This window comes from Stylophora pistillata, chromosome 10, assembly GCF_964205215.1.
Source record: "Stylophora pistillata chromosome 10, jaStyPist1.2, whole genome shotgun sequence".
NCBI classification, from domain to species: domain Eukaryota; kingdom Metazoa; phylum Cnidaria; class Anthozoa; order Scleractinia; family Pocilloporidae; genus Stylophora; species Stylophora pistillata.
This window is the reverse complement of record NC_142528.1, coordinates 22,426,872-22,441,500: the sequence shown is the minus strand read 5'-3', so window position 1 is coordinate 22,441,500 and position 14,629 is coordinate 22,426,872. Positions and strand designations below refer to the sequence as shown.

Sequence of the window (14,629 nt, the reverse complement as noted above, 5' to 3'; positions counted from 1 at the left end):
TTCGTATTATGCTGAAAACTGGATCCGTTGAGGTACCATAAATATTTATATGATCTATTAAATGGCAGCTTGAAAGCCTATACATATTTAAGCCTAAGTTACTACAAGAAGGGAAATAGAAAAAAAAATTATAATTTATAATGTTCATTCAGCATTGTCACACCAAAATAATAGTGATTAATGTACATTAATTAAAATAATTGTGTAAACTGAAAAAAGAAGTAATTACTTCTACTCTGTTTGAAGTAGGCTTAAAGCTCGTGATTGTAAATTATTGCAATATGGATTTAACCTTTGTTTTCTATTCTCTGTATTCAGGCAAACCTTAATCGTCTATGCAGAATGAAAGTGACCTGCTGTAATCAAACCACTTTAAACAAGATGACATTGCTTGGTGAGGGTTATGACAGTACACTCCTGAGTGCCAAGAAGCAAATAACTGCTGAAAACCAAAAAAGGGAAGATCTTGAGTCAAAGATTGGGAAGATGTCCAGTACTACAGCAGAGAGGAATAACCATGCTGGTTGTAAAATCAAGAGTTGGTTGCCATGGTTGCTGGTTGTAAAATCAAGTTGTTGGTTGCTGGTTGTAAAATCAAGTTGTTGGTTGCTGGTTGTAAAATCAAGAGCATGGTTGCCATGCTGGTTGTAAAATCAAGAGTTATTGTAGCTGCCATGAAAGTACTTGGTATCAAAGACAAAGACAGTAAGCCTGAAAACTTTACCATTCCAGAAGATATCAGTAAGCAGAACAAGGAAATGAAACGCAAAGTCATACATAAAGCTGCTGCACGTGTTGTAGATGAATTAGTGTGTAAAGGATCTGAGTGTGATATATTGTCAGAAATGATGAAATATCAAGAGGAAGAAAACCACCAGAACAACCAAGAGCTAACATCAGATGGCAGATATCCTTGTAGATTTCCTGGGTGTTCAAAATCCTTTATGATTCGATCGTACTACAGTTCTTAGTGTTCAGTGTTCCAGCCGTTGTGGCTCGTTTTCTTTTCTTTATTTCGGTCGTAAAACGACTGATTTCACGCTCATAGAAGCACATGATCACCTTTACTGTTTCTTGCTCTGCGTTGTTTAAATGCCCCTGAGATCAAAATTTTCGCACATCATTTTTTTTTCCATTTTCGTGTTCAGTATGTCTCCTTCACCTACTCTGCCAAATTTCAGTTTAGACCGAGCACCAGAAGTATCTTTTTCGGGCCGTTAAATTCACGATTTCGCGTCCGATCATGTTCCGGAAATTGATCGCAGGACTCAGAGGAAGTGACGTCAAAGGCTCAACGCGAAAATCTCACATGGCAAAATGTCAAGTAAACATAACAGAATGCTTTACTCTATTCTTACAAAAACTAAACAAAAATGACTGGGCATCGATGCGTAATTCAAAGCTGAAGTAATCGTGCAGACCATGCTGCATGTATTTCTCTGCATCGGAGCCTTGCAAATAGATCAGAGCGGGAAAAACGGATCCGATTTGTGCGACCTCGCCGAGTAAACTTCAATCCTACAGAAATATTTGTGATCTGCTCCGAACGCTTCTCGGAGGACTGTTTCGAGAGATCTGTGTACTTTGAAGGATCCAGGCGAAGAATTCTGTCGGGTTCAGTGCCTACCGTTCAAGAAGAGAAGGAACAAGAAAAACCATTCTCAGTGCGATCTCGACGCCAGAAAGCGAAGTCTACGAACCTCCACGGATTTTGTTACCTTTACATATGAGCTGATCAATATCCACCTTTAACAACTCTCTGGCAGAATACCTTACACAAAGGAAAGTACTCAGTGAACACTGTAAATATGAATGATAAAATAGCCGAATTGAGGATTGAGATTTCTGACCTCAAAGAGCTCACTTTTATACAAAAGTGATAAAAAATATAATTGTGTGCTCTGATTCTAAAAAACGCTGGCTTTAATATCAGCGAAAGCAGAACAAACAGCTTAAGACGCAGAGCGTAAAAACACTAGTACTTTAAAATGTCGGCTTGCAGCCAAAAAAACCGAGAAAATGAAAATTTCTTTAAAAACCTGTCAAACTATCAACCATCTGACAGCTAAGTCAGCGTGCTATCAAAGGGTCTCAAATTCATCCCAACGCCTGTGACAAACGAATTTAAAATCAAATGAATAAAGGCTGATAGTTTCTAAAGAAACTGTTTGGGGCTGCGTCGGTGGGGGTGACGAAATAATTTGGATATATCAACAAAGTTGAAAGGGTAAATTGGCCACCGTAACGAAAACGGTGGCCAATTTACCATTTCAACTTTGTTGATATATCCGAATTTAAAATCAGGCCAACTTTTGCGAGATTTATTCGCAAGACGAATGCGCCTCCGTTACACCTTTCACGGACAAAACGAAGAACCACTTCTATTTCATATCAAACTGAATGCCACCGGTTCAGTCTTATATCGCCCTTCAGAGCTACTTGGAAAATTGTCATAACGCTACTTGCAGACTGCATCTAAGCCAAAAAATACTTTGTAACGCAACGAGGTCACGGCTCTAAAAGAGTTGAAACAAACTCTGCTTTAAACCTCACCGAAGCAACACAACACTAGTCATCAGGAATAAGACAGAAAAACAAAAGAGGCCACTCAACAACAAAGTTCACTTCAAACCTCTCAAAGCACCGATAGTAAAAAACACGTAGGAAAGGGTCAATGAGATCATTGACCAAATGCATCGGGGAAAACACATTGGGATGGCTTAGAAATGGCTTTCACAAACTCCCAATATCCGCCTTCGGATACACAATTAGCCATTGCCGAAAACTATTTTTACTAATCACCCGATCATTTCTTACAAAAAAGGAAATTCGCTTACGACAGGCAAAAATACTGTTCGAAGGCGATAAAGCGATGCGACCACAAAAGCCACATGGGGAGTCCGTGCTGTTCTGTGTTTATCTTTATTCGCATGGCAAAAATGCATCGTTTGTCGGCGCAAAACTATCCACAGAAGCTTCAGATGAGTTTGGGACAATTCATCGTCTGAAAAAGTCGACATTTCCCGACTGACAACGAAACAGTTCTCAAAAATGTAATATGTGTGATTCTCTGTGCAGCGAACAAAGAGAGTTGTGACAAAGCAAAGCTTGAGTTTGTTGAGCCTCTGACGTCATAATGACGTTTTTGCGGGCTCGGCTGGAACATATTTTCAGCAATGGCGGACGATTTTTGGACGACTTTGAAGCGGTAAAAATTGGTCATCGAAGGTTTGTTTTGAGTTTTTAATGACAAAAAGGGTCTTAAATTGACCCAATTCAACATTGTGTTAACAATTTAGGCCAAAATAAAATGGTCAATTTTCGTCTCAGGGGCACTTTAAGGATTTGCTTTATCTCATTTTTGAAATCCTCGTCTGCTCTTATTTTGGCCCTCGCACAGATCAACTAATCACAGGAGATTACTATGCAAGTCAAAGAAGCATCATGCTCTGACAGGATGATCTGCGTACTATCCCACGTTAACTAACAATTGTTACTATCCCACGTTAACCCTTACAATTGGGATATTCACTTTACTGATATAAATGAAGAAGTAAGAATATTATATGAACTGCGAATTTAACAAAAGATATAATTAATAATCCAAATGTTCCAAAGCATTCAAAGCTGCATCAGGAATATTGCACACATTAGAAGCATCAAATGAAACATATTCCGACAGTGTTACTGACAGGTTTTCAACAGCAAAATCAAATAGTTCATCATCTTGAATAAGACATTCCCATTCAACATCTATGTCTTCAAAGACAATAGAGTCATCAGAAGTAGAACTAAGGTCAAAACAATCTCTTGGCTCACACTTGATATCATTGAATGTTTCTGCGATAATATTTAAAATAGCATTGGTATGTCTAAAATGCCACACTTCAACATGCTCCTGGACATCTTTAGTGAAAATGCAATGACAGTTTTTAACAACCTGATCTATTTGCACTTCTGAAAAACCCAACATGAATTTAATACTGGGTACCTTAAGATTAGAATGGTGTTTTTTAACTATCTCTTTTAGAAGTGACTTGTGGTAAGATGTTAAAGAGTAGTACACTGCTTTCTGTTGTTCTTTAGAAACTACTCTGGATTTCTTGCTGTTTTGAGTGCTATCTGCACAATCTTGAGTAACCATTCCAGGAAATTTGACTAAGTCACCACGTCTTTCATCGCCACAATCACAATCTTTTGCACAATTATCACAGCAAAGATGAAGAGTTACAGGAGTTTCGATTTCAAAAGCCAAATCAAACTGATTAAGTAAACTTAGTAGTGCGTCGACAACGTTTACCTTGTAGGTATTTCTTTATATTTTTTCAACATGATTTAACATCAGCCCTTTATAAACTATGTATGCAACACTCTGTTCATTGTCTCTACCAGCACGTCCACTTTCTTGAATATATGCCTCTACATTCTTGGATGGGCCAAAGTGAATGATCCAATGCACTCCATTACAATCTATACTCATCCCGAATGCTATCGTAGCTACTAGGACTCGAATATCTGTATCACAATCTTGAAATGCATTAAGAATTGCCTCTTCATTTGCCTTGGGTGTGCATGCACGAAGTATTTCGACTAACACCATGCCTTCTGTCATTAACCCTTTGAGTGTAGAGCTTGTTGCCAACCATTGCCTTTATTGTTGAGTAAATTATTGTAGCTTGCTTTGTTTGACAATAAATAATAGTGCGTTCTGTAGATTTCCCATGTTCTTTTAGTTCCGCAACAACCCACTGAAAAGAGCTTTCAATAGATTGATCTTTGTCCATATAATTGACAGAATATATAATGTTAGGTTTGCTTGGGCTTTCATTAACGACAGCTGGGCAGTCCATTTGCAAAACATCGATTATCACTTCTCTTGTGTTTTTTGTAGCCGTTGCTGTAAGGGCCAAAACTTTTACACACGGTACGAGCGCTCTTAATTCATGAAGTTTTCCATAGCATTCTCTAAATGCAGCCATGTTGTTGTTGTTTGATGTCCCCCTGAATAAAAAAGTCAGATGAAGCAATAGTATACCTAGAACATCGAACGAACAAACAGAGAGAAAACGGTTCTGGTAAAATAACAAATAAAAGTTCGATCGAATTTACTCCGAATCGATCAATTATAAAACGGCAAAATGAACTTACCACTGCTTAATCACATGAGCTTCATTGACTGCAATGCCACATAGCTTTGATTGATATGTAGAACTTGTCAACATTCTCCTCCACCTTTCATTGTTGAGCCAGGACTCCGGCGTTCCGAATACAGCTTCGTATTTTCCCTGTTCCACTGACGAAATTTCGCCCTCTTTTATGCTACACAAGGATACCGATGAAATTCCCAAAGATCTTAATTTCAGGTTAATTAGAGGCGACACAACTGCAATGATATGGCCACGTTGTTCGCGTATGATATCAAAAACTGTCGGAAGCGCCAAATATATCATCGATTTACTGGCTCCGGTCGGCAGATTTACAAACACATCTTTGCCTTTAAAAGCGAAGTAATCAATAGCTTCTTTTTGGAAATTATTTAACTCTCCGAGGCCGAACTCTTACATACTTCGGCAAACACCGACGGGCTGTCCGCCATTTTGAAAAATATTGCCCGAAATACTAGCCAAGGTCAAGGTCAATAATCAGGATTTCGGGAGGTTCGCTCTGATTGGCCGAAGGCAAATCTCGCTTCAATGGAGCAGACGTTCATCGGGGGAGAATTTTTAATTCGACACCCAAAGAACGTCTGCAAAGGAGGCTATCTCTCTATCAGAGCAGCTAAATATTTTTTTTTCCTACCCTAACATAGCATAACAGTTTCTTCAAGAACCACTTTTACTAATTCTCATTTTAAATCTTAGGAGCATTTGAATGTTTGTGACTTTATTGATGTAAAGTGCCCTAAGAAGTGTGGAAGAGAAATGCAGAGAAAGGATCTTAAAGAACATCTGGAGAAAGAATGTCCCAACAGAACACTACCTTGCAAACACTGCAAAAATGAGATAATGTGGAATGAATTGGAGGTTTGTCCTTGCAATGGAAGGGCAAAGGGGCCTGACCCCTGATTTTCTTAGAGCTAGACTGAGGCCTGCTGAGCCCTTGCAGCAATAGAGAAGTTGCTATCCAAAATGTTTTGTCAGAGAAGACCTCATCAATCACCTGAATGCAGAGAGAAAATAGAAATTGATCAAATTACTTTCAATATTTAAAGGTGAAGGTGTTGATTCACTTATCACAGAACATGGGAGGTTAAAAATCCCAGCCACATGGGACAAACCAACTGGCTATTGATAAATGGTAGGCAAGGAGTTGAATCAAGGGCGACCAAGAATAAGTCCACATAGTGGTAGAGAGAAGAATGTAAACCTCAGGACTCCTGGGCTGCAAATTCAACACACTAATTGCTCAGCCATGCAGCCTTGGCAGTGTTCGGAAGAGTTCACAGATTGCAGCAATTATGATAATGACGACAGTCTGAATTTGATTTGTGTTGACATACCTGCTCAAAAAAAAATCAAAAAGTTTATTAGGAATTCCTCTTTAAATAGTTTTAATAGTGGCGTCCTATCCCTAAAAGATCAGCAGGGAAATATTCTGACAATTGAATTCTGACAATTGCTTGGTTACAGTTGACATGACATTGTAACAGCATTGAGGTACTTATTGAATAATTCGCCAAAATATTTTCCTTTTCTTTAGGACCACTATGGGAACTGTCCCAAATTTCCTGTCAAGTGTGACAGCTGTAAGAAAGAAAACATTCCAAGAGAAAGCGTAAGTAGAAACTTAAAAGATGATTAACTCTCTACTAGATTTATCAAGACTTATTTGTTGCAAATGATGTTTATCCTTAACTCTTTCGGTCATTTTACCATATTTTATGTATCAGCATTGCTATTTCTTAATGTTCAGTTATGTGTATAGTGTTCTCTTTCACTCAAAAGCTATTCCTTATGTTTATTTCTCTGCCTACTCTCTCTTCCTACCTTGGTAACCTCGTCCCTATTTTGCCCTTACCCTGTCCTTTGTGTCATTTTATTTTTAAGATCTGGAAACAGTTAAATGTAACTCTCTGTCTGGTGAAATGTTATTTGTTCTTCCTTAACAGCCTTTCATGCATCTCATGTTGAAAGCACAAAAGTACAACTTGTATTCCATTGTGTCACACAGTATGCAATGCCTGCCTTTAAGTAAAAAATTGATAAGTCAATTTTAAAAGTCAGTGGGCATGTTTTTGCAAATCCAAGTAGAAAGACTTGTATTTATAATAAGTGTGTGTTCTTTAGCTGAAAGAACATTTGGACAAGGAATGTCCTGCTGTGAAATTGAAATGTCCTTTCTACATTGTTGGATGCTTATATGAGGTATGTGGAGAGAAAGTATAAATTTACTGATTGCACATTTAGCATCTCTCTAAAACAAGAATACACTGAAACCTGTATAAAGTTCTAATATTAAGTTATTTAGTCAGTGAGTAAGTTAGAGAGCCAGTCTGTGGCTCATTCATTTGGTTTGTCATTCAGTTAGTTTGTCTCTTAGTCTGTCAGTCAGTCAGGCAGGCAGTCAGCCAGTTAGTCAGCCAGCCAGTTAATCAGTTAGCTCGTCAGTCATTCAACCAGCCAGACAGTTAGTCAGCCTGTTATGTGGTACTTTACCCTTGAACTATTTTAATCCTAATTTCCTCTTTTCCATCACTGACAAAGATAAAATTTCAAATTTGTTAGGGTCTGCGAATAGCAGTCATTGAACACGTTACTAAAGAGTTACCAAACCACGCAATGGAGATGGCCAAGAAACTTGGTGAGTTGGTGGAAACTGGGTCTGGCAGTCATGACATGGGGGGGCAGAGAAATGCGAGTGGTACACAGCGACCGAGGGGTGGGGCGGAGGCTTTTCCTCGGGAGCAGGCGAGCCAAGAAGGATATTTACACGACTTGTCAAGCAGGACTCAGACTCAGCGAGATGAGATTGACGAATTGAGGCGCAAGGTCGCTGAGATGAGCAATTTAATACATCACCTGGAGAGGCAGCTGGAGGAAACTCGTATGAGACAGGAAAGGCCGATCCAAGAGTTGACATTAAGGTAAGTGACACTACAGAAATTTTTATCTAAAATACTTGGAGAAAATCTCCTATGGTTTCTAAGGAAAGTTTGTATATCTAATGGATCAGATGAAGTACTGTGAGTATAGCAAGTATCTCGCTAGGAACAGAAGGTTGGAGAGAAACTGGGAATGTTATTGCTATTGCTACAAAGAAATTTATCAGTTTCATTACCGAGCTCAAACTGTGTCATCCTTCTCATTATCTTTACGCACATAAAGCTCTCGACATTGCTTATCGTTGCTACAGGATGCCTGTCACATTTGATCCTCGTAATGTTCTAGCCTATTGTAGATTCTCTGTGCCTAAGGGGTAAGGAATTGTAGCACGGAATCCTAAGGCTTGAGATTCGATTCTTCATGGGTCTCACAATTCTGCGTGGAATTAAAGGATATACTCGCACCTAGGAGAAATCTAAGGAGTCTGAGAATTTGGTCCAGTTTACTTCGCGATTTGTGTAACAAAGGCGCACGGGTAAGATTCTTGAGCACTTTCAGTCTATCGGATGTGTCCGTAGAGGAAATCTGGGAGGAACTGAAGAAAACAATCGCACCTTGGAGAAATAAAAAGTGCTGAGAATGTGTTTCCGTTCATTTCTGGTTTGTGTTACAAGGGCACAGGTAAGATTCTTGAGCACTTAAGTCTGTTAGACGTATCCCTAAAGGAAATTTGGGAGGAACTGAAGAAAACGCTCGCACCTTCGGGAGGGATAAGCGCGTCATTTCATCGGTTCACAGTACATTTTGAGATAGCTGGAAGCAAGGGTGTAAAAGTAACTCTTGAAAAAACTTTATTGGAAGAAAGTCTCGAGTGTGTGGAACAATTTAATTTAAAGTATGTGGAAAAATGACGCAATTTTTAGACACGACTCAAAACGTCCATTGAGTCGTTGCTTTTAGGGTCATAATTTCCATCATCGAGTATCGGGCTTTGTGCACACTTGAGCAATTTTTTTTCATCGATATATATATATATTTTTAATTTCTTCAATTTAAAGGGGGTATTTTGTACACCAAAACTGTGTAATAAAAAATCTAGGTCACCGTTCAAGAACTAAAGACCTCTTTACCTGATTCATTATTTGCCTGATGCCGTGATTTTTATGCTCAGTACAGGATGCGTAGTGCAATACTGAGGAATCACCCTAACACCAAATTGCAATCGTAATCATGTTATTACTTTTACTAACAATCGGACAACAACTGAAAACTTAAAGCGCGCGAGATACTTAGGCAACAGTCGGACAAGGGCTAAAAATTTAAGCTCACTTGATAATAACGAAACAATCAGACAACGACGGAAACTTTAATCGCGCGAAATACTGGCGAAATAATCGGACAATTAGGAAAACGTAAAACGCGTGAGCATGAAACCGTATTTCGTCAAGGATATTTTCACTGATTTCTGTATTCGAGGATATTATTTGAGTATTGTTCATGTTGTGTTGCAACTTGGCATGAGAAGTTTGATCAAGATTAGGGCTTTTTTGTAAAACAAAACGCAATATGCAATGAAATGCATCGATCGAGATATTTCAGTCTTCGTCACCGCCTTCTCCGTTAATATACACCTTTTGTGAGATTCTTGGCTAATCTTTATCTATTAAGGCTTAACAGATCTGCAGCTTTTCTTTTTAACTTGATTTACACTCATTCAGTTTAGCATGTCGGTATCTAGAAGATCAACTCGATGAAAGGTTTTTTAAAAAGGTCTTATTCGAAGAATGTCTAATAGTGGCCTCTTCACTGGAAACTCGCTCTTGATCTGAATTTTGTGGTTTTCCCGGAAATATTTCACACGTAGCCAAGATTGTCAGCAGGTGAATCCATGACTTCTACCTAAACTTCTTCCATCATTTGCAGGTTTACTCCTCGAGGCTTATTTTTCTTTTCTAATGTAGAAGCTGTCCACCGTTCCTACCATTATAAGCATGGTCCATCAGGGGAAATTACATATTTAAGTGTGGCTGATATCACACGCTCTGATTAGCTAAGAGCTAGAGCACAGCTAGTGTTAGGAACTACTCAATAGCCAAGAGTGAGGACTTGACGGGAAAATCTCAAACTCAGGACTTGCCGTATTGATCAAGCAACCAGACGATCACGGTTATTAGGATTTTTGCTACAAGGCCATCCCTCGGAGTTACGAGTTCGATGGTTGAGTGGCAGGTGAATTGCAGTCTAAAGAGAACGCAGGGTTGTCGGAACAGCAACAAGAAGATTTATTCCAAAATGAACGTAGTTTCCACTTGATAAACTCTACACTAGCACGTAACTTAGTAATCTTACACGTCCTCCGCCAACTCTGATCAGCTTGAAAATACACACGGCCTCCGCCAACTTCAATAGACTTGAAAAATACACACGACCTCCGCCAACTTCAATAGACTTGAAAAATACACACGGCCTCCGCCAACTTCAATAGACTTGAAAAATACACACGGCCTCCGCCAACTTCAATAGACTTGAAAAATACACACGACCTCCGCCAACTTCAATAGACTTGAAAAATACACACGGCCTCCGCCAACTTCAATAGACTTGAAAAATACACACGGCCTCCGCCAACTTCAATAGACTTGAAAAATACACACGGCCTCCGCCAACTTCAATAGACTTGAAAAATACACACGGCCTCCGCCGACTTCAATAAACTTGTGAATACTCACGGCCTCCGACGAATTCAACAAACACTACCTCGTCACACTTGACGGATTACGACTAACTCTCTTCGCTTGTGAAGGCTAGGTAAAACTTCGCTTAACCTATCCTACTTATATACCGACGCGATAAAATTCTAGAACTTTCTAAAAAATTACATAATATACTAAAATAAACAAGCCATGACCTTTCGCAAAGCTTCCAGGTCATGCATGTCACGCAACACTATTTTTCGTAACATGCGGTAAATTCGGCGAGACCTTAGTTTGAGATTTTCCTTTGAAAGGTAAAATCCTTGTCGCACATAGCAAGGCAAATCCTTCCATCGAAGCTCTTGAGAAAAGCCTGCTTAGTATTGCAAGAACCCCTCAACCCCACTCCCCTATTCTCCCCAGGATATGACTATGGAGATTTCGAGACGCTAGTTTTAATGCAAATTCTTTTTGTTTCCTCAGATTCAACAGATATGAAACAAAATTGTTAGAAGTTGAGGGGCGCTTATGTAACGGATCGTATATTTGGAAGATAGACAACTTTCGACAGTGCCGCCAAGATGCCGTCAATGGGGTGATGACAGCAATCCACAGCCCAGCCTTCCACACTAGTCTCTACGGATATAAATTATGCATGAGGATCAACCTTAACGGTGTCGATAGCGGTGTTGGAAAACACGTGGCTCTGTTTGTTCATATGATGCAGGGTGATTATGACAGCATTCTGGAATGGCCTTTTACCGGAAGAATTGCTCTGTCCATTTTGGATCAGTCTGATGGCGCTGAATACCGTCACCACATCAGTGAGACCTTGGTGGCCAAGCCTAACCTGCTGGCTTTCCAAAGACCCACAGCCCCGCGTAACTATAAAGGGTATGGGTATGTCGAGTTTGCACCAATTGATACTATCCGTGAGCCGCAGTATGTCAGAAATAATACCATGCTCGTACGAATTCAGATTTTTCATTAACTGTGCAGTATTGTGCAAAAGTGATGCAAACAAATTTCAATGAATTTCTCTATTTTCGCGCTCAAGTATACGTGAAACATTCAATGACATTTCCAGTTTTATTAGACTGGACATCTAAAAGTGACATCTTTTTCTCCCTCGTGGGGCTGTACCTTGATGTGGTGAGGGAGCTTGCGTACTCTTGCGATCCGCAGAGCTGTGCCGGAGGGAGCCGTGTGCTCCCATCAGGTGTAACCATTCCGAATTGGTCTGCGGTGAAGGGTCCGACAAAACAGCCCCTTTGTCTGTGGGGACAGGGGTTCTGTTTAGTCGTTTGGCACCACCCTCTAAAATATAGGTACCGGGTCACTTAAACCAAGCGGAGATGCGTCAGACGTTAGTCTTGTAAACAAGCTTTACCTAAGATGACCAACTCGTTTTGATGGAAGGGTTATCTTCCAGAAAAAACCTAAATTTCTCGACATCAGCACTGGAGTAGAACATGACACGTATTTCCAGCGAAGCTGGGACACTTCATTCATTGGAATTCGTTTGCATTCGGGTATTCTAAGATGAAATCATGAGCGGAAAGTATCACATTTAAGGTAGATAACGACAGAATCATTTCACTTCATTTTTGTGTAGTTTGCCCTACTTAAGCATCATAAATTTTTTAGGGTGTGTTAATTTACTTTCTTTTTTTGGAAGGAAGGTTTCTTTCCTTTTTTTTTGGCAATTTTGCGTATTGTACTTTAGAGTATAATTCGTTAGAAAAATCCACAAGTCAGCTGCCTCACATCGCATAACCATGATTTCCATTTCAGAATGTCCCGAATTAGTTGCTACATTGTAAAACCCTCAAATCTCTCGCAATTTTCTCGGATTTTAAATATGCATATAACTTTCATTTGTATATTATTGAGATTGTACTGGACCCCAATTTGATAGTAAGGGAAAGTGATGTGTGTATGAGGCAACAGCTTGTTAAACAATCTGTGGTAAAATGAGAAAATCTGATGAGAGTAGTTGAGTTCATTACGTTTACAGAGGAAAAGCGTTTCTTAAAATTCGTGGAAGTTTCCTGAAATTTCTTCCAACAAGGGGTTAACAGTAATTTAGGAAATGGGAGTTGGTGTCTGTAAAAACAAAAAGACAAACTATCGCATCTTAGGTGAGTTTTTATGTGCAAAGTGTATAAAAATCGAAGTTAAAAATCAAAAAAAACAAAAAAACCAAAAAAAAAAGATAAAAATTACTAAAACATTAAAAAAGAGAACAAATCAATGGTTTAAAGAAAATCATTAACGCGACTACATAGCAACATCTAATAGCAATGTGGTTGCAGAGCGCAGGATTAGCACGTTTTTAAAACATTTGTGTCGTTGAGCTAGTTATATGGTAAAAATGATGGCTTTAATTTTCTATTTGTATATTTATTCATACCATAGTTTATACATACTAGTGCTTAAACGCAACGCCCTGGTTGTAGATGGAGACGAGATTTGAAGGTTCTGTTACTATTGGGCGGAGTAACTTTAATTTATTTAGAAATTTGAAAGGGAAAAATCAATAGATAGGAAATTTGTAAACTGACATGATATTTCTTACGAGGTTATTAGAAACGTTTCAAAATGGCGAAAGTTGGATCACTCTTTTATAATTCTGTTAAGTACTAAGCCACTTAACATGGCAATAAAAGAATAATACATTTTCCGTCAATTTGGAATAACATGTTCCGATTTAATGTGACTTTCAATTGAATTATTGGAATTGAATCCTGATTCGTTTTTACAGACCCGTTAGGTTTGGTTGGGTTAACCCTGTTGTTGGAAAAATTATTCTGTAGCAATACACTTTTGCATAATACGTCTTCCTCATTGAATGAAGAGAGGTGTTTTGTGGCAGCCTAAGTGTTAGGATGCCATTAATGATCTTCATCTAGAGGTCAGCAGGCTTATTATGATGAAGCAGCGGTTGTTGAAATTTAATGATTTCCTTTCCTTGCTAAATTCTACTAGTCTGTTGATGCACAGATATTTAATTGAATTCGCACGGTTTAAGTTACATGGAACCTTGAATAACGACTATGTAACAGAAAACAATTTGATAACGGTTTTTCGATCCTCTAATCTACGTAAACTAGATTTCAAGTTACAAGAATAGTTCTAACATACTATTGTGATGATAGTTACTAATTTATGAGTTGTTTACGGGAACTTAAGTACAAAGGTGGTAAACCTAATGTAATAGTAAGTTTAAACTAAGAGACAAGTGTTATCTCAGTTTGTTACTCATCATTACATAAATAATTAAAAGGGATTTTTCATACTGCATTATTTAGTCATTTGTCTTTAACCGTGAGATCGCGGTTGAAAACCAAGTCGATTAAAAAACCACTAGTGAACAGTGACCCATTGAAGAAATGGTGCCATCAAATAAACACTACCGCGAAATAAAGAACGAAATATTGCGAAACATGTTAAATTATCCTACGATGACCAGTTCTTAACATACTATGGTGGTGATAGTTACCGATTTATGAGTTGTTTACGGGAAGTTAAGTTCAAAGGTTGCAAACCTAACGTAATAGCAAGAGACAGGTGTTATCTCAGTTTGTTACTCACCATGAAATAAATCATTAAAAGGGATTTTTCTTACTATTTAATTTAGTCATTTTCCTTTAACCGTGAGATTGCGGTTGAAAGCCAAGTCGATTAAAAGGCCACTAGTGAAGAGTGACCCATTGAAGAAAGGGTGTCATCAAACAAACACTACCGCGCAATAAAGAACGAAATATTGCGAAACATATTAAATTATCCCATGATGAACCAGATTTCCCAAGCCGCAACGTCTTTTCCAACGCTTTCAATGTTGAATTGAATTTCGAGAACACGAAAGTCTGCATTTCACACATTTTCACTTGT

General features: G+C 38.7%; 1 protein-coding gene across 1 annotated transcript in view; it reads left to right on the top strand.

Moving 5' to 3' along the window:
- Nucleotides 1–14,365, top strand: part of LOC111344690 (TNF receptor-associated factor 6) — a 27,308-nt gene extending 12,943 nt beyond the window's left edge. The window contains exons 4-8 of the mRNA XM_022951933.2: nt 5,862–6,023; nt 6,700–6,774; nt 7,287–7,364; nt 7,725–8,083; nt 11,219–14,365. Coding sequence (XP_022807668.1) covers nt 5,862–6,023; nt 6,700–6,774; nt 7,287–7,364; nt 7,725–8,083; nt 11,219–11,726 — 1,182 coding nt within the window. The 3' untranslated portion in view covers nt 11,727–14,365. The remainder of the gene's footprint in view (nt 1–5,861; nt 6,024–6,699; nt 6,775–7,286; nt 7,365–7,724; nt 8,084–11,218) is intronic.
- The last annotated feature ends 264 nt before the right edge of the window (nt 14,366–14,629 follow it).